At 33.2% G+C, this 22076-nt stretch overlaps 1 protein-coding gene across 9 annotated transcripts in view; it reads right to left on the reverse strand.

Moving 5' to 3' along the window:
- bru3 (CUGBP Elav-like family member bruno 3) overlaps positions 1-22076 on the reverse strand; it is a 1231558-nt gene that overhangs the window by 16218 nt on the left and 1193264 nt on the right. For 5 of the 9 annotated variants that reach the window (XM_073980082.1, XM_073980080.1, XM_073980078.1 and 2 more), the window contains 3 exons: positions 12347-12490; positions 6957-7221; positions 6547-6663 (listed from right to left, as the gene is read on the reverse strand). In XM_073980082.1, coding sequence (XP_073836183.1) covers positions 6547-6663; positions 6957-7221; positions 12347-12490 — 526 coding nt within the window. The remainder of the gene's footprint in view (positions 1-6546; positions 6664-6956; positions 7222-12346; positions 12491-22076) is intronic. The other 4 variants (XM_073980083.1, XM_073980081.1, XM_073980079.1 and 1 more) reach the window with 1 other exon arrangement.

Genomic DNA, 22076 nt, shown 5'->3' on the forward strand with positions numbered 1-22076 from the left:
TGTGATCAATAATAAATCAAAGGAATGCCCCAAACGCACTGAAGAAGAAAAAGTACAAAGAGACATACCCTGATTGATGGGGCACAGGCTGAACTGTATAATACCGATGAGTATATGATGATAAATATTATGAATGGTATTTTACTTGCTTAGACAACATGAACTGATCATACTCTACCATTCGCCATCGATAAAGTCTTCACAATGCGCCAGTAGTGGAATTCTGTAACACATTTTTCGAGTTACCGACAAAAATCGGTAAAATTCAAATGCTTAAAAAAATTTCGGTAAGTTAACAACCAAAATAAAGTCGTCGTTAAGTCCCATCGATAGCAACAGTGTTGTCAACTTTTATTGATACTTTTCACTCATAATTTTCCGTTTTAATTTTGCCGATTTTGTCGGTAACTCAAAAAATGGGTTACAGAATTCCACTACAGATTCTGTACAAAATAAACCTTGAACTCAAGAAGATAGATCTTTTAATAGGCGTAATCGCCGCCTTTGACACTCCTATAAGAAATTTTTTGAAGTCGTCGGTAAATAATGAAAAGGTGGGAACCTACGAAAAACTTGTCCAAATTAGATCTGGTCCAAATGACCGAACTAAAGAAAATCCACAAACCCACTAAAGAAGACATAAACACCGCTATAAACCGATTGATTGGTTTCTGACTGAACTGCATAAGACCGATGAGGATAAGATACGACAAGATATTCATATTTAATATACTTATGGAAAAGATAACGAAAAGCAATGTACAAGCTGGGTTTCAAGTATAACAATGAAACGGCTTAAATTAAAGAAGTCGTGTACAAGAGTAAACATTATTCGTGTACAGGAAATAATTTTAAAATTGGAAAGAAATGAAAATCTGATAAGAAATGATTCGATGTTTGAGATAAAAATTGGTTTGACCTCGGAGAATTACAGAATTATTTTTTTTATTTGCTCATGAAAAAGATGACGGGAAGGAATGTAGAAGCTAATGTAACAGCTGAGTTTCAAGAATCGGAAACGAATGGCTTTAAATAGGTGGTAAATGAGAACAAAACAATAGGAATTTCCATGGAAGCTGCGCTGCATAGATCATATTGAACATTTCAATTAATAAAGTTTTCGATATACCAAGTGGAAGAAGATATAAAAGTAATTGGTATTATGAACTGAGAGAGAACGCGGAAGACCGGCACGTTGACATTACATTTTTTCAACATTCCAACTATGTGAAACTCCGCTGTTTTACCCTTGTGGACTTGGAGATGTGAAACACCGGTATTTATTAGAGTGGTCTTCCCTTGTGTCATCATGGGTGCCAAGAAAAATGTGTATAGATTTGCATCGTTTCTGATCTTTTTAGCGAGAGGTCATGCGATAGATAACATAAAATCTCGAGGAGGTTATTTCCTAGCGGTGCGAATCTGTACCTAGTTAACGATATAACAAGTGAGCATAGGCTATAGTCGGGACGGGGCCGAACATGTGATACCCTACACCACTACCCCCGTGCATAAGCTTTTCACTGGTAAACATTTCTTTTAGGGAATATAAACCGACTACCACCAAAAATAATATGCCTCTTTGTCTCTGGGACCCCCATAAGCAACCAAAATTTCGTGACCATCCGATCAAAATTACGACCTGTAGAATTGGATGCATTACCGACTATTGTGGTATCTCCCTTGTTTGACCACCTTCGCCAACCTGCTTTACACCAATGTAAAGGTAATATTTTCTTCTTCCATTGACAGACCTTGTCGTTGGAATACCTCTACTAGAAGCCAATATATTCACAAAGAATAAAACTTTGAATTTGTCTCCAAATGAGTTTTTCCCCATTCCGACCCCTAAATATCATCCGGCTATCACCAAAATCAATAGGCTTCTTCCTATGTGGGACCCGCATTAACTCCCAAAAAATTCGTGACAATTCGATTAAAATTGCGACCTGTAGCGTGATTACAAACAAATCGGAAAATGGGATGCATTACCAACTATTGCGATACCTCTGTTGTTTGAGCAGCTACGACAACCTACTTTACATCGTTGTAAAGATGCTATTTTCTACTTTTCTTGCTTTTGATATACCTCTTAAATAAACAGAGATATTGGCTTTGAAATAAAACGTAGACCTTTTCTCCAAATAAGTTTTTGCCCATTCCGACCCTTGAATATTATCCGACCATCATTAAAATCAGTAGGCTTCTTCCTCTGTGGGACCCCCATTAACCCCTAAACTTTCGTGACGATCCGATCAAAATTGCGACCTGTGGCTTGATTACAAAAAAATCGGAAATGGGATGCATTATCGACTATTGCCATATCTCTGCTATTTGACCACCTATGACAACCTAATTTACACCGTTGTAAAGGTGATATTTTTTACTTTCCTTTTCAGGTTTTGCTTTTGATATACCTCTTAAAGAAACAGAGATATTGGCTTTGAAATAAAATGTTGACTTTTCTCCAAATAAGTGTTTGCCCATTCCGACCCCTAAATATTATCCGACCATCACCAAAATCAATATGCTTTTTCATCTGTGAGACCCCCATTAACCCTGAAATTTTCGTGACGATCCGATCAATATTGCGACCTGTAGCGTGATTTGCAAAAAAATAGAAAAATGGGATGTATTACCGACCATTGCGATATCTCCGTTGTTTGGTTACCTACGCCGACCTAGTTTGCATCATTGTAAAGACGGGATCTTCTACTTTCATAGTCAGGCTTTGCTTTTGGCAAATTTTCAACCAAAGCTGTGATATTTGTCAATATAATTAAAATCGCAAAAATTAAAATTGGGGTTTTATTTGCTACTATTGCGATATCTTCGTTGGTTGATCACCTACGAGCACCTACTTTACATCCTTAGAAAGGTGATATTTTCTGCTTTCATTGTCAGGTCTTGCTTTTGGTATACCCCATATAGAAGCTGAGATATTGGATTTTGAAAAAAACGTTGTCTTTTTATCCACCTAAGTTTTTTGCCCTTTCCGACCCCTAAATATTATCCGACCATCACCAAAATCAATAGGCTTCTTCCCCTCCGGGACCCCTATCAACATGCAAAATTTCGTGACGATCCGATCAAAATTGCGACCTGTAGCGTGATTACAAGGTTTAGATGGACAAACGGACAGACGGACGGACGGACGGACTGACGGACGGACACACATAGCCAGATCGACTCAGCTCGTCGAGACATTCATTTTGATATATATAAGTATGGGTCTACGACCATTATTTCGATGCGTTACAAACTTTTTGGCCAAAACCAACTTATAATACCCTCTCCACATAGTGGTGTAGGGTATAATTACCGATAATCATCGGTAAGTGAAAACATTTAAATAACCATATTATTACCAAACCAAACTTTCGCAGGGACTAAACGATAGTAACAGTGCTGCTAACATACGCGTATATTTAAATTTACAATTCATAATTTAGGGTTTTAATATTTACTGATTTTTGGCGGTAACGAAACCATAGTTACAAATTGCAATGCTGGTACTGTTCAAGGCTATCTTGCATAGTCGTATGAATTATGTAGAGATGACAAACTTACACAACTATATTATAGGAATGTACAACACGATCGTCGAGAAATCGGTACTATTACCGAACCTGCTTAACTTTCATTGCCTCAATTTGGCGTAGAGTGAAGATACCGTGTACAGTTGACTTGTCGAAACCGAAATCCTAATGGTGTAATCGACGATTTCATTTTGATCGCAAACTGACAGACAATATTCGATAACACTATGCAACTCTGAAAATGCAAACAACTTCCAGTGGGAAATTTCTGAAAGTACATATTGGGACTACAAAACTCCTAGTTGGGTTTCGTGTTTTTAGATCGGGTTTGGATTTTATGGCCTCATCTATATCGGGCTAAAACGACCATTTTTTTCTATTGATCCGGGCTTTATTTCCAAAAGTAATACGAATTTTGCTTTGCGGTCTTTAGATCGGGTTTGGATTTTATGGCCTCTTCTATATCGGGCTAAAACGACCATTTTTTCTATTGATCCGGGCTTTATTTCCAAAAGTAATAAGAATTTTGCTTTGCGGTCTTCCGCAATATTGTGGTTCTAAAGTAGTAGAACTTAAGTGTCAAATAGACGAACTAGGAAAAACCGCACCTAGCGCATCAAAAATGATAAAATATATGAAAGTTTACATAATTTCTGGAATTATGGTCAGTTACAGCCAAACTATTGAGAGTTGAACCAAATAACTTTTCGCAAAAATTTTCCACATAATGTGCATCTGTAAAACACTTATTTCATGTTGTTTAGGCCGTATTTCATATCGTACTTTCTACAAAACATATTTCAAACAACGTTCACACAGACTGTTTATTCTAATATTTGAAATTTCAATGTTTTGTTGATATATTTATCAAATTCTCGTTGAATAATATGCAACAATGGTATGTTCTGAAGAGTTGTGTATTACATTCCAGTGAATATTTTTCGCAAGGACAATATTAAGAAAAATTTAACCGCTTTTCAGAAATGTATATAAATTATGAACGTTTTAGATATATTAAAAAATTTGAGGCTATACATGAGGTTATTCGTGTTCATTATTTTTCCAAATACTTGTTTTTGTTCTTATCTACAAGTTTGCTGCGGATGTCATGGACAGATTCGTATTGGTTTCAAAGATATAGACCGATTTGTATTAAAAAGTCAATATTTAACCATGTTAAGATAGGGCCGTAAAATACGAACCCGATCTAACAAAACAAAACCCAAAGAGAGTTTTGGTCTATTAGGTCAGTACTTTCATAAAAACCGCATTAGAAGATGTTTGCACAAAATTACCTTGAACATGTTGCACAGAGTAAGTATAAAATAACCATTTAAAATCTTCTGTTTACCAGGAATTGTAATTAAGTTGTCAATTATCCACATAAGCGCCCTACTAATGTAGAAACGACCATAAATAAAATAGTCGTTAACGACTTGGAGCGACATCTACTGGTGAATATACGATTCTAAAATAAAAATTAGCGCAGACATTCATCAAACACAAATTGGTGTTGTTGCTATGCGACGTTAGAGGGGGACTAAAACGAACGATGTCAGTAGCTTAACAGCATGTCGAAACGAAAATCTGAGCGAATGAAACACGCCCAAACTTTTGTGTGTTTTTCAAATTTGTTTTTTTGTTTTAAAGCCAAAGCAGAGGCAAAAATAATTCGAAAAATTAAAGTTTGGGCGTGTTTCTTTCGCATACATTTTCGTTTCGACATACAGAAAAAGGCTGTTAAGATACTGACATCGCTCTTTTTAGCCCCCTCTGCCGTCGCATAGCAACAACACCAATTTGTGTTTGATGAATGTCTGCGCTAATTTTCATTTTTAGAATCCTCTATTCACCAGTAGATGTCGCTCGAAGTCGTTAACGATTATTTTATTTATGGTCGTTTCTACATTGGTAGGACGTTTATGTGGATAATTGACAAAGTCTGAGGGCAAATTAAGTTGAAATAGACTTATAAAATATTAATAGGTTGAGAAGTTTGAATTACACGTGAGTTCAGGTCCAATCTCTTGCCATAAATTGTACTAAAAATTTTAGTAAAAAAATTTTACGATCCTAATTATTTAAAACTTTAATGAAACAATCCCTTAAAAACTGCTTATTCAACTTTTATTTGTTTTACCTACTTAAAACCCCATTAAATTTTATTTATTTGCTCTAAGTGATTATAATATTTATTGTTTATTCATAAATTAGATTTTATTGTGTGATTATTTATCTATTTTAATAAATTTTTTACTCAATTCACTTCACATTTTGTTGTAATAGTTTGCAGTTTTTTGTGTGTTGATGTTTAATTTGTTTATGATTTTGTTTTTAATATACTAACAATTAATATTTATGGCATGACACAACAATTATAATAATAATATTTTTTATTATTGTAAAAAAATATATAGAACAAATAATTGAAAAAACAAAACATAAATTTTCTTTTGTTGTAATACAAAACAATAATATTTTATTTGAATATTGGAAAAACCCATGGTTAATATGGGGGTGGAATTTAGTTTTCAATTTTTGTTTATTCTTTTGCCAATATTTTATTATTGTTTTGTAAAAATTAATAACATTGAATACGATTTTGTTTTTCTGTTGTTTTGTTTTAAAAACAATTAATGTATTAACGTCAAATACAAATACCATGAGTGATAGTTAAAAAAGAAAATAACTTTTAACAACATCAAGTATTAATATGAAAAAAATAGGAACAGTAATTAATAAAGAAACTAAATTATTTTTTTTTTCAACTCAGAAATGTATTTATATAAATTAATATTTTTATTTTTCTACATGAATGACATGAATGGAAAATATTATGAACAGAAAACTCAAGGATCATTGTTTGGTATTTTTTTCTCTATTTTGCATATGGAAACCAACTTAAAAATTTCAAAATAACCTAAGAAAAAAACGTATCCTAATCATGGCCAGAATTTTGTTGCAGTATAAGAAGTTCTAGAAAAATCGATCCTAATTCGAAACTTACCAACTCCAGGGAATGGTGGCATGCCAGTGGCAAAGGCATGCTGTAGTGCTGCTGCTTCGCCATTTTGCAGGCCTTGGGGTGGTATGGTTAAGTGTAAAGGTGCTGAAAGGTACAATTCTATTAATGAAAAGTTGTAATATTAAATATTATTGAGAAAACAAGATGTCTGTAAAGAAATTTTATATATTGATAAATTTTTTAAAATTAATTTTAATAGAGCTCCTTTGTGCATATTACAAATACAACTTTTTAATTTTTATAGCAACCAAAAGTAGGCTATAAAAATAAAACATTTACTGGGCAACATGTCACAACATTCTTACAATTTGTTGCCGTTTTTTAGGAGCTGTATTAAAATATTGTTTTTTTAATAAAATATTTTATAAACATAATTTTTGGCTAATACTTACGTCCTGGATATGGTGTCTGTGGTGGCATACCATTTGTAAACACACCATCAGCGGCGGCAGCAGCAGCCGCAGCTGCAGCAGCACTACCCGGTTGGCCATTAGGCGTTTGTGCGCCCATCTGGAAATTGGGCATGGTCGGTGAGGGTAATGAAGGCTGGCCAGCACCATTAATGCCCGGAGGTATTTGAGTGGCCAAAGCAGTCATGGGATTTATATATGAACCAGGGGCTGTGGCAGCGGCAGCCATTAATGCAGCTTGTTGTTGCTAAAAGGGAATGAATGAAAAGAAAACAAAAACAGAAAATTAATATTGTGGCAATATTGAGGGGGTTATAAGCCTTATTATATTATATAATATTGCATACATATTGCAAGGCAATACAAAAATAAATTAAGGAAAGTCACCATGCAAGTCAAGGAACATAATTACAGTTTTTTTTATTTCGTAGGTTGTGTCCTTTTTCATTTATTTTCGGGTGAGAAAAACAAATTGAAAAAGAAGACCACAATAATATTCATCTTGTGATGCCTGCTTCCGAGGATTCTGAGGTGGAAGCAATTAAAAATTACGTTGCCATTTGCAAAATTTATGACACTTGTCGTAATATTGTGGTCTGACCAAGCATGGCGGATTTCGGAAGACGCATCATTCGGTGATGCATCTTGAACTACTGACTATGAATAAATTTAATGAAAGGTTGAATGCAAAAATCATCTCCAACTGGTACAAATGAAATAAAACCAGTTTTAAGAATAATGAGAAAATTGTGCATACTTTAAGGGGTGTAGGTGAGATTTGCATATTTTTGGTGTAACTTTTGAAGGATGTTAAGAACTATTTCCTTTTTTATATTTTTTCCAATAATCGTGGATTTTTTAAATAACATTTTTTTCAATAGTTGTGGATTTGTCAAAAAATATTTTTTCAATTATTATTTTTTCAATAATAATAGTAATAATAATAATAATAATAATAATAATAATAATAATAATAATAATAATAATAATAATAATAATAATAATAATAATAATAATAATAATAATAATAATAATAATAATAATAATAATAATAATAATAATAATAATAATAATAATAATAATAATAATAATAATAATAATAATAATAATAATAATAATAATAATAACAACAATAATAATAATAATAATAATAATAATAATAATAATAATTTTTAAAGAATTCTTTTTAATAATCAAGAAAATTTTAAATTTTTTTTCAACAATCGGGGATTTTCTTTAAAGCAAAATTTCCAACAAATGTGGATTTTTTAAAAATATTTTTTCAATTATCGTGGATTTTTTAAAACATATTTCTTCAAATAATCTTGGAATTTTTAAAACAAATTTTTTCAATAATCTTGGATTTTTAAAATAATATTTTTTAAATAATCATGTATTGTTTAACTAATATTTTTTTTGAACTTTTTTAAAAAATATTTTTTTCAATAAACGTAGACTTTTTTGTAAATATTTTTCTATAATCGTTTATTTTTTAAAAATATTTTTTCAATAATTGTGAAATTTTTGAAAAATGTTTTTTTATATTTGTGAATTTAGTAAAAAAAACTTTTTTCAATAATTGTGAATTTTTTAAAAATATTTTTTCAAATAATTCTGAATTTTTTATACAATTTTTAAAAATTTTTTTAATAACCGTAGATTTAAAAAAATATTGTTTAAATAATATTTTTTCAATAATCGTGGATTTTTTAAAAAAAATTTTTAAATAATCGTAGATTTTTTAAATTATTTTTCCTAAAAATATTTTTTCAATAATTGTGAATTTTTAAAAATATGTTTTTTCAATAATTCTGTATTTTTTAAACAATTTGTATAATTTTTTTCAATAACCGTGGATTTTTTAAAAAATATTTTTTCAATAATCGAGGATTTTTAAAAAAATATTTGTCAATAATCTTTGATTCTGTAAAACATATTTTTTTAATAATCGTGGAATTTTTTATACAATTTTTATAATTTTTTTCAATAACCGTAGATTTAAAAAAATATTGTTTAAATAATATTTTTTCAATAATCGTGGATTTTTTAAAAAAAAATTTTAAATAATCGTAGATTTTTTTAAATTATTTTTCCTAAAAATATTTTTTCAATAATTGTGAATTTTTAAAAATATGTTTTTTCAATAATTCTGTATTTTTTAAACAATTTGTATAATTTTTTTCAATAACCGTTGATTTTTTAAAAAATATTTTTTCAATAATCGTGGATTTTTTTAAAAAATATTTTTTCAATAATCGAGGATTTTTAAAAAAATATCTGTAAAACATATTTTTTTAATAATCGTGGATTTTTAATTATTATTTCTATAATCGTGTATTTCTTAAAAATATTTTTTCAATAATTATGAATTTTTTAAAAATATTTGTGAATATTAAGATATTTAAAAAATATTTTTTTAAATATTATAATTTTTAAATTTATAAATTTAAAAATTTAAATTAAAAAGGAAACATTGTTGTTGAATATTTATATTTTTTAAATTATTTTAAAATATTTACATAATTAAATAAATATTTTTGAACCCTCATTTATTAATTAATTTTTTTGAATAATAATAATTTGAATGAAAAAGTAGTACTTTTTAATATCCATTATTTAAAAAGTGTTGTTTTAATATTATTAAAATTTTTAATATATATTTTTTAATAAAATATTTTTACAATAATCGTGGAGTTTTTAAAAAATATTTTTTCAATTATCTTGGATTTTTTAAAAAAATATTGTTTTTAATAATCGTGGGGTTTTTAAAAAATATTTTTTCAATAATTGTTAAGTTAAAAAAATTCAATAATCGTGGATTTTTTAAAAAAATATTTTTTTCAATAATTGTTAAGTTAAAAAAAATCAATAATCGTGGATTTTTAAAAAAAAATATTTTTTAATAATGTTGGATTTTTAAAAAAATATTTTTCAATAATCTTGCATTATTTAAAACATATTTTTTCAATAATCTTGGATTTTTTAAAACAAATATTTGTTCAATAATTGTGTTGTTTTTTAAATATTTTGTCTATAATCGTGTATTTCTAAAGATATTTTTTCAATAATTGTGAATTTTTAAAAAAAATATTTTTTCAATAATTCTGAATTTTTAAAAAATGTCTCTGAATATGAAGATATTTAAAAAAATATATATTTTTTTTTTTAATTTTTGTATATTATAATTTTTAAGTTCTTAAACTTCAAATTTTCAATTTAAAAAACGATGGTTTTGAATATTTTTAAATTGAAAAGAAAACATTGTTGTTGAATATTTATATTTTTTAAATTATTTTAAAATATTTACATAATATAATACATATTTTTGAACCCTCATTTATTTTTATATTTATATTTATTTATTTATTTATTTTTTTTGAATAATAATAATTTGAATGAAAAAGTTGTACTTTTTAATAGTCATTTATTTAAAAGTGTTGTTTTAATATTATTAAAATTTTTAAAATATATTTTTGAATAAAATTTTCAAACACAAAACGTGGATTTTTTTAAATATTTTTTCAATAATAAATAATATTATCGTATATTAAAAATATATTTTTCAATAATCGTTTATTTCTTTAAAAAATATTTTCCAATAATTGTGAATTTTTTAGAAAATATTTTTCAACAAAAAAAAAATTGTTTTTTTAACAATCGCAATTATTAAAAATATATATTTTTAATGGTCATGCATTTAAAAAATATTTGTGAATATTAAGATATTTAAAAAATATTATTTTTAAAAAATTAAAAAATAATTTTTCATACTTATTTAAAATTAAAAAAATTGTTTTTGAATATTTATATTTTTTAATTATTATTAAATATTTACATATCTTAACAAATAATTTGGAACCCTCATTTATTTTTTGAATATTAAGGTATTTAAAAAAGTAATACTTTTTCGTATTAATTTATTAATTTATTTATAAAAAACGTTTATCTATTTTATAAATTATTTTCTAAATATTGATATGCTAAAAAACAATAATATATTTCAAAAATTGCCAAAAATGAGAAAAAGGTTAGAAAAATTCTACAAATGAATGATTTCCCAAAACATACAATAAACCAACTTATAACACAAGCAAAAAATCAAACCCATAACAAAATAGAAAGAGATACAAAAATATACAAACGATCTACCTATGTGCATGGATTCTCAGAGCGTTTCTCTAGATCCAATTTATATAATAAAAACCAGTACCAAATAGCTCTTAAAAGTACCAACACAAACAATAAATTTTTCAGCAATACAAAATCCAAAATACCAAATGATGATAAATCTAACCTAGTGTACAGAATAGAATGTAATGGAGACAAGTCCAACATATGCCAAAAGGCATATGTTGGCACAACAAAAACAAAAACTAAAGACCAGACTCAGCGACCATAAGTCTGACCAAAAGGCCAACAACAAACCAATAGAACAAAAAACTGCTCTAGCAGCACATTGTTCCAAAACAGGTCACACTCCAAATTTTAAGGATGTGAAAATCTTATGTCAAGAGGACAATTATAAACGACGGTATATGTTGGAAATGCTCCACATAATAAATGTTCCTACAGAAAAAAGAATAAATTATAAGTCGGACACGGAACACTGTGCGCAAATACATCGAAACGTCATCCAAAAACATCAAAACCAAAGAAGAAACATCAGTTCAACATAAGCAGTGACAAAGGATGAAAGTTGTGTTTTAGTTGAATAATACAAAAAATGTAAATATCTATTGTTTTTTGTATTTTTGTTTGTTAATTTATATAATTAATGTTTATGTTTATCTTTATTTCAAAAAAGATCCCTGATGATGACCGTCAAAGACGGCCGAAATATTGGAAATAAAAAACAAATAAAACAAACATAACTTTGTTTTATTAAAAAGAGACCTATAGCCGAACAAACCTCAAAAATAATATTTCAAAAAAATATTTTTTAATATTCATATATTTTTAAAAAAATAATATATACTTAAAAAATTAAGAATCTTTGCATATGGGGGAAACAATTACTGTTTCTTATTGCATCTTATTTTTAATTCACATTTTTGTGGCTATTTTTTATTTTCATTTCATTTTCCCTATGTTACTTTGTAATTTCCTCTCTTCCTTGTGACTTCCTTGACCAAATTCCACCTTATGTTACTTTTGTGTAACCACTTGAATTCTTCTTTTTTTATTTAAAAAATTCCACGAAATTCTTTTATTGCATTCATTATCCATGCACACCCTTTTTATCAGCGAGTAATAATTTGTACATGAGTTCAGTCTGTATTTATGTGCCTTGACCCTTACAAAGAGTTGTAACTGTTGTTCCTTTCTTTATTTTATGGTGTTGTTTTTTTGTTTTTTTTTTCTTTTATATTTACCTGCGCATAAGCTCCATATGGACCAAATTGATTAAAGACAAATGGATTAAGCAGATTCATATGACCGGCCATTTGTTGCATACGCCGTATTTGCCTTTCTTTTTCAGTATCAGCAAATTTAACTACCAGACTAGAGGAAGCACCCTGAAAATGAGAAAGAGAATGAAAAACGAAAATAATTAATTTTGGAAAAAAATAAATAAACTAAATTTAATTTAAAAAATATATATTTCGGGAAATACAAGAAATTCGAATAATGTGACTCCTAAAAGTAGGCTTTAGAAGCAATACACATTGAGAATCTAAAATTATGCATCAAATAAAATTGATTTATTTTAAATAATTCTGAAATACAACAAGTTGATTTGCTGAACGCCTAAAAGTATGATTTATAAACATACCTAAGAACCTAAAAGTATGCAATAAATTCGTAGAAAATATTAATTTTATTCAGTAGTTTTTATTTTTATACATTATTTTTTATATATTTTTATTTTTAATATATTTGTCTTATTTATTTTTTTTTCTAAAAACGTTTATCTCAAAACTCCCAAAAGTATGCTTTTATATTTTTTAATTGTTTTGAAATGAGTGGAAGTAATTGTAAGGAAATCGACATATATTTCTCCCTACATAATACATGATGGAAACCCCATTTTCTTTTTGTTTATCTCAGAGAAATTTTTTACGTCAAAAATCTAACATATGTTCATGGTTTGTCCACCAGCTGCTCCCTAATTGTATGCTACATTTTCTAAATAAATTTAAATTTTTCATTTCCATAACAAGCAACAGTTGTCATGTTAATTTATTTTTTATTACAAAATATATGGAATATTGAGTGTGTAATATTTCACCTTTCTTTCACTCCCATCTACCTCCCTCTCTCTCTTACTTCCCTCTGACCCTTGTAGTGGAATAAAATTAATGTGGTTTTTCATTGTGTTCTCTCTGGTATGTTTACCATAGACATTTTTCAATAAAGCAAATTGTCAATTTTAATGATATTGAAAATACATTTATGGGATTCTTTTCTTTTAAAGTAATGTTGGCTCACATTGTATGTTGTCATTAAAAATAATGAGATATATATGTTTTTAGTAAAACATAAACAAATTATATACACATACATACATATATACAATGTCTATCATTATCAACTTTACGCCATTGAATCTGGTTAGTTCAATAAAGACATATATACAGGAATCATATATCATTATGTAGGTATTTTTCAATAAAAGGCTTTATTATATTCATTGTATAGGTATCTATATATGTGTGGGTGTGTGTGTGATTATGCAACACCAATTTTATTGTGATATTATTATATAAGCATTATTATGCTAATTAAATTTCGTTATAAGCATTACAAACAAACACATATAAATTCTCACACTATCTCCCGACCCCTAAAAGAATGTTATACAATGGAGGGCCTATTTCGTTGTGAGGAGGCCAATAGATTCTGAGGATGTGTGTGGAACTATTGGAGGGCAAAGCAAAAAAAATCGAAAGCTTTTGTTATTTTTAATCATCATCAAATGACAATAACATTGATGCTGCCACTGTGCTATTATTGTGCTGCTATTATTATTGTTGTTGATGCCTCTGCTGACGATGATGTTGATGATTGCCAGCAGTATAAGTGATTGACATTAAAACTCTTCAAACACTCAAACACAAACTCGACAATACTTAAAATCAACTCAATGCACACACATCACCACAACAAAAGCTCTCCTCTTGAACAAAATCAGATCACCAGAGGAGTTTGAGAGAAAACAAAAAATTTAGTTGCTATGGAGGGCAAAATAACAATCCTTAAATAATGGCAGAGAAATAAAAACCAATATAATCGGATTACCAAACAAGAGAATTATATAATACAGAATGCACGTACAAACACACATACACACACATATATATTTGTGTGTTGATAGATAACAAAAGAGTATAATACATTAAATTACTAACTAATATATTGTAGAATAGGTGCTCTATAAAATAATCACATAACAATAGGAAGCATCATATGTAACAACAACAATAACGGCAACAAAATCCTCCTAATTAGTTATATAATACAAAAGTTGGAGAGATGTGAGGCATGGCTGCGACGGAGACATAACGCACATTTACAAAGAAACGTCGAAGAGAATAAGACCTCCCGAAGAACAAAGCCCTCCTAAACCACCAAAGAAGAACAACAGCTTCCCACCTGCCCCAAGTCAAGACCCACGCAAAGTACACACCTTTTGAACAGGGCGAAACCTTCCGATGAACAGAACCCTGCTAAACTATCGAAAAAGAAAGAGAACTAGTAAACCTCGTCAAGAACAACGCGGGGGAGAATGTCCAAAGTATTATTTGTCAGAGGACGATAAAGTCAGAGCAAACATGGAGAGAGTGAACCCGACCACTCAAACTTTTGAAAAGAGCGAACACTTCAAAGCCCCGCAACTTTCAGAAGATGAAGATGACCGCAGAGACTGGAAACGAGCCGCCATCAACTTACTCCAGGATAGCCAAAAGTCCCCTTGGGATTATGGCAAATTGAAGATGGCGAGAAAGTATAAAATTCCTCCCTCATCTGACCAAAGCGGCGCTATAAATCAAGTGATATGACAGTAAGCTCGGGACGTAATATATGCTCCAAATCTTTGGCAAACAAAATTAGACTTTGGATGTCGATAGATGGAAGATCTTCCATTTAGACTTTTGAAAATACTGGAGACTCCAAAAAGAAAGCCCCCGGAAACTGGAAAGGAGCAGCCATCAACTCTGAAAGGAAACACCGCGCCATCCAAAGGAGAAAGAAGATCACAGAGACTGAAACGGAACCGCCATCAACTTACGCCATAGTGATCAAAAAGGCTCCTTGGGGTGATGGCAAATTGAATGTGGTAATGAAGGATGAAATCCCCCATAAGAATAAGATCTCCCGAAGAACAAAACCCTCCTAAACCACCAAAGAAGAAAAACAGCTTTCACCTGTTCCATGTAAGCCTTGCCAAGACCCACGCAAAGTACGATCCTTTTGGACAGGGCGAGATCTTCCGATTAACAGGACCCTGCTAAACCATCGAAAATTAAATATAGATTCCCACTTAAAAATGTCCCTAGTAAACCCCGTCAAGACTGTCCCAGGTATTATTTGGCAGAGGGCGATAAAGCCAGCTCGAGCATGGAGAGAGTGAACCCGACCACTCAATCTTTTGAAAAGACTGAAAACTTCAAAAACAAAACCCCGCACATTCCAGAAGATGAAGTTGGCCGCAGAGACTGGAAACGAGCCGCCATCAACTTACGCCAGGATAGCCAAAAGTCTCCTTGGGATTGTGGCAAACTGAGGATGGTGAGAAAGGATAAAATTCCTCCCTCATCTGACCAAAGCGGCGCTATAAATCAAGTGATATGACAGTAAGCTCGGGACGTAATATATGCTCCAAATCTTTGGCAAACAAAATTAGACTTTGGATGTCGATAGATGGAAGATCTTCCACTTAGTTTTTTGAAAATACTGGAGACTCCAAAAAGAAAGCCCGCAGAAACTGGAAAGGAGCAGCCATGAACTCTGAAAGGAAACACTGTACCATCCCAAGGAGGAAGAAGGTCACAGAGACTTACGCCATAGTGATCAAAAAGGCTTCTTGGGTTGATGGCAAATTGAATGTGGTAATGAAGGATGAAATCACCCATAAGAATAAAATCTCCCGAAGAACAAACCCCTCCTAAACCACCAAAGAAGAAAAACAGCTTCCCACCTGTCCCAAGTAAGCCTCGCCAAGACCCAAACAAAGTACACTCCTTTTGGACAGGGCGAGATTTTCCGATGAACAGAACCCTGCTAAACCATCGAAAATGAAAGAGAGATTCCCACTTAATATGTACCTAGTAAACCCCGTCAAGACTGTCCCAAGTATTATTTGGCAGAGGGCGATAAAGCCAGCTCGAGCATGGAGAGAGTGAACCCGACCATTCAATCTTTTGAAAAGACTGAAAACTTCAAAAACAAAACCCCGAAAATTCCAAAAGATGAAGATGGCCGCAGACACTGGAAACGAGGCGCCATCAACTTAAGCCAGGATAGCCAAAAGTCTCCTTGGGATTGTGGCAAAATGAAGATGGTGAGAAAGTCTAAAATGCTTCCCTCGTCTGACCAAAGCGGTGCTATAAATCAAGGGGTATGACTGTAAACTCGGGACGTAATGTATGCTCCGAATATTTGGCAACCAAAATCAGATTTTGGATGTCAATAGATGGAAATCTTCCATTTAGTCTTCTAAAAATACTGGAGACTCCACAAAGAAAGCCCGCAGAAACTGGAAAGGAGCAGACATAAACTCTGAAAGGAAACACCTTACCATCCCAAGGAGGAAGAAGATCACAGAGACTGAAACGGAGCCATCAACTTACGCCATAGTGATCAAAAAGGCTCCTTGAAATGACGGCAAATTGAATGGGGTAATAAAGGATGAAATCCCAATATAAATACAACCGTTGGAGAAAACCTCACTAATAATGATACCCACATGATGGTGGATTAAGTGAGCCAGAGCATCGCCAAGCTCACAACGAAAAGGAAACAGTTGCCAGGGGCTCAACGAAGGAAGAAAGACTAGACCAGTCTAAATAAAAACCAGCATCCAGAGACCAAAAGCACATTTACACAGAAGCGTCGAAGAGAATAAGACCTCCCGAAGAACAAAGCCCTCCTAAACCACCAAAGAAGAAAAACAACTCCCCACCTGTCCCATGTAAGCATTGTCAAGACCGACGCAAAGTACACACCTTTTGGACAGGGCAAGATCTTCCGATGAACAGGACCCTGCTAAACTATCGAAAAAGAAAGAGAAGTAGTAAACCTCGTCAAGAACCACGCGGAGAATGTCCCAAATATTATTTGTGAGGGGCGATAAAGTCAGCTCGAACATGGAGAGAGTGAACCCGACCACTCAATCTTTTGAAAAGACTGAACACTTCAAAGCCGCGCAACTTCCAGAAGATGAAGATGGCCGCATAGCCGCGACCTACTTACGCCAGGATAGCCAAAGGTCTCCTTGGGATTGTGGCAAATTGAAGATGGTGAGAAAGGATAAAATCCCTCCCTCATCTGACCAAAACGCCGCTATAAATCAAGGGGTATGACTGTAAACTCTGTACGTAATGTATGCTCCGAATCTTTGGCAACCAAAATCAGACTTTGGATGTCAATAGATGGAAGATCTTCCATTTAGTCTTTTGAAAATACTGGAGACTCCACAAAGAAAGCCCGCAGAAACTGGAAAGTAGCAGCCATCAACTCTGAAAGGAAACACCGTAACATCCCAAGGAGGAAGAAGATCACAGAGACTGAAATGGAGCCATCAACTTACGCCATAGTGATCAAAAAGGCTCCTTGGGATGAGGGCAAATTTAATGTTGTAATGAAGGATGAAATCCCCCATAAGAATAAGATCTCCCGAAGAACAAAGCCCTCCTAAACCAACAAAGAAGAAAAACAGCTTCCCACCTGTCCCAAGTAAGCCTCGTCAAGACCCACGCAATGTACACTCCTTTTGGACAGGGCGAGATCTTCCTATGAACAGAACCCTGCTAAACCATCGAAGATGAAAGAGAGATTCCCACTTAATATGTCCCTAGTAAACCCCGCGAAGACTGTCCCAAATATCATTTGGCAGAGGGCGATAAAATAAACTCGAACATGAAGAGAGTGAACCCGACCACTCAATCTTTTGAAAAGACTGAAAACTTCGAAAACGAAGCCCCGCACATTCCAGAAGATAAAGATGGACGCAGAGACTGGAAACGAGCCGCCATCAACTTACACAGGATAGGCAAAAGTCTCCTTGGGAGTGTGGCAAATTGAAGATGGCGAGAAAAGATAAAATCCCTCCCTCATCTGACCAAAGCGGTGCTATAAATCAAGGGGTATGGCTGTAAACTTGGTACGCAATGTATGCTCCGAATCTTTGGCAAACAAAATTAGACTTTGGATGTCAATAGATTGAAGATCTTCCATTTAGTCTTTTGAAAATACTGGAGACTCCAAAAAGAAAGCCCAGGATAGCCAAAAGTCTTCTTGAGATTGTGGCAGTGAAGATGGTGAGAAAGGATAAAGCCCTCCCACTTCTGACCAAAGCGGCGCTATAAATCAAGGGGTATGACTGTAAACTCGGGACTTAATGTATGCTCCGAATCTTTGGAAACCAAAATCAGATTTTGGATGTCAATAGATGGAAGATCTTCCATTTAGTCTTTTGAAAATACTGGAGAGTCCAAAAAGAAAGGCTGCAGAAACTGGAAAGGAGCAGCCATTAACTCTGAAAGGAAACACCGCGCCATCCAAAGGAGGAAGAAGATCACAGAGACTGAAACGGAGCCGCCATCAACTTACGCCATAGTGATCAAAAAGGCTCCTTGGGATGACGGCAAATTGAATGTGGTAATGAAGGATGAAATCCCTCATCTTACCAAAGCCGCTTTAAAAGTCAAGGTGTATGAATGCAAACTCGACACGTTGCGTATGCTCCGAGTATTTTGCAACCAAAATCAGACTTTGGATGGTCAGATGAAAGGTCTTCCGCTAAATCTTTTGAAAAGACTCGAGACTCCAAAAAGAAAACCCGCAAAGACTGGAAAAGGGCCGCCATCAATTTACGCTAAAGTAGCCAAAAGTCTCCTAGGGAAGGTTAGGAAGGATGAACAACTTCCTTCCTCTGACCAAAGCGGCGGTATTAGTCAAGAGCTATAAATGGAAACTCGAAACCTAGCGTATGCTCCGAGTATTTGGCAAGCAAAGTTAGACTTTGGATGTGAAGAGATGCAAGGTCTTTCTCTTAATCTTTCGAAAAGACTAGAGACTACGATCGGCAATCCCGGACCTTCCAGAAAAAGAAGATAGGCGCGGAGACTGGAAAAGTGGCCCCATAAACTTACACCAAAATAGGTACCGGAGCTGGCGTCTACTGCGAAAAGCTTTGCCTCGAGTACTCTTATAGGTTGAACAGCGGCTGTAGCGTTTTCCAAGCAGAAATCTTCGCGATCAAAATGGCCGCAGAGTTGATAAAAAGTCTGGATGCTGAAATCTTTGAACCGGTGACTATCTTCGTTGATAGTCAGCCGGCTCTTAAAGCCATCAAATCCCCCAATATCAAGTCTGAGGCCGTTCTTGAGTGTAGAACTGCCTTGGCGAACCTAACTAACGCTGTCCGACTCTGCTGGGTACCGGGACACTGTGACATTGTGGGAAACGAGAAGGCAGATGAACTGGCAAGACACGGATCTCAATCAACAAGTCAAGCTATCACTGTTTCTATTAAACCACCCATATGTCACGTTTTTCGGAAGGTGGAGACGTTCTTTGAAGAACAGGCCAAGGAACTATGGCATAATGAACCAAGGTGCAACGTGTCAAGGGCCATTTGGCCGAATCTTTCAACAAAGAGAACAACTTCGCTTTTAAGTTTGAGTAAGTCAGAAATCAGGGTATTGACGTGAGTCATTACCGGCCATTGCAACATCCGAGCTTTTATCGGCAAATGGCAGGATGATGGCGTGGACTATTGCAGGCTCTGTAAAGATGAGGAGGAAACGGAGACGATCGAGCATATTTTATGTCGTTGCCCGATGTTAACTTGAAAGCGGTATAGATTAACAGGAATACGCTTTCCTCCAAGCTTAACCTTCTACTCAAACATGGAACCAACAATCATAAACAACATCATCAAAAATCTGAAGTGGCTGGGATGGCGCGACCCATAAGCGTAACTACTTCTCTGACAGTTTTTTCCACCATCGCCAAATAAACCACCCTCTCTGTCTTTATTATATCTTCATTCTTTCTTATTAATAATTCATTTATTACTACTCTTCTCTTTTCAGGTAATTCTGAACCTCCTTTTTTTTCTTTATGGATGATCACAATGGACCGAAAGGTCTCCGAGTGGCGTAGTCAATATACATATATATTGACTACACATCCCCAAACCTAACCTAACCTAACCTACACCAAAATAGTCAAAAGGCTCCTTGGGATAGTGGCAAGTTGCAGCTGAGGTGAGGAAGGATAAAATTCTTCATCTGACCAAAGTGGTACTATAAGTAAAGTGGAGCCTATCGCAACCCAAATTAGTCTTTGGATGTGATGAGCTGGGAGGACTTGCATAGGGAGGAGAAAAAGGATGACACTTTTATTGTGTGGGGCTTGATGATCTCTCACTGGCCAGTCTAAAAAGGCAAAGGTCATGGTGTATTACGTCTCACATTCCGTACACTTCAGCTCCGAGTATCCCTTGGCAGATTGCGACAAATTGAGCTCGGACATCATGAGCCTAGGAAAATCCCGAACCTTCCAGAAGAGCACTATGGCCACAGAGACTGGAAAAAGAGTTAAGGCCTCGACCCATAAAAATCATGGCATTCTTGCTTAAGTCATATCTGGTAAATGACTAAAGACCATGTCCGTCCTAATTCAAATGTGATTCTGAAATCTTTTTATTAGGTCGAACTTGGTCTTCAGTCATTTACCATATATGACTTAAGCAAGAATGCCATGCTTCTTAGGTGTCGAGGCCTTTAATTTTCCAAGGACCAAGGTGTTTTGCAAAGTGTTCGAAATTGTTTTTACTCGCTGAGGCAGTTTCCGTAATATATTGTCCATTATATCACAACAACATATAAAGCTGACATATTTCCCGCATTTCTGAACAAAATATAAGCGTATAAGTATTGACAACAATCATACGCACCTTAGAAACAATATATGACAGCTGTTCTGGCCATCATTTTGTTTACTCGCTGCCACAATATTTCAGTATATCCTCCTCATGTTAATTTTCAAAATTACTAAATAAAATAAATCTTTCATTTCAAACATTGTGACACTGGCTGTTAATAGTTCCTTGAATTCATATCTTTTCGACCCCTAAGGATAAGATCAAATGCCAACCAACCAACCTCTAGGATTCTTGGCTAGTTTTGCCAAGAGCAAACATGTGTGCTAGTCATACTTAGTGTATATAAAGCACCTACTCCACTTGCGTGTGTATGTGTGTGTCTACGGAAGTAACGCCAGAATTTACCAGCTCGTTGGTTGCATTCGCGTTCTCCCATTAACTTCTTGGAAAAGGTAGCAAATAGAGCACATGAATGTCAACGTGCAACAGTAGACACTAGGCACTCTCTCCACCCCAAGTAAGGTCTATGGTGTAGTCGTCAGTTCCATTCAGATTCTAGATGGCTGGCAGACTGGCTGTTTTGAAAATGCCTCACACACACACAGGGGACATGTTAACATGGCTTTCGTGCCAAAATTATTATTCGTATGTTGTACATGACAGTGGTTTTATGCCACGTTGTTTTTTCTGTTGTTGTTGTTGGTCTCTTCAATGTACATATGGTGAGTAAACACCATCAAGAGCAAAAGCTACAAACTGGTTTAAGAAAAACCTATGCAAACATATCCTCTGTACTCCGATAGGCTTTGTACACATATCCTTACACACGTACATACGTATTCCCGTTCAGCTGAGTATTATACCCTTTGGAGAGGTGTGTATGTGTGTACACTACTCCCTCCATATGGAGTATGTCGTCTACATAGTATTTTATATTACCAAAGGACTACTTTGTTGTGGCATTTAAAAACTGTTGCATACTTTTAGGTGTTGCTGCAAAGCACTATAATTTAAATTGTGTAAAATTAGCAAAAAGAACAGAAAGAAAT

The sequence above is a fragment of the Musca autumnalis genome, unplaced genomic scaffold (assembly GCF_047663935.1).
Source record: "Musca autumnalis isolate F117 unplaced genomic scaffold, ASM4766393v1 scaffold_4, whole genome shotgun sequence".
NCBI lineage: Eukaryota > Metazoa > Arthropoda > Insecta > Diptera > Muscidae > Musca > Musca autumnalis.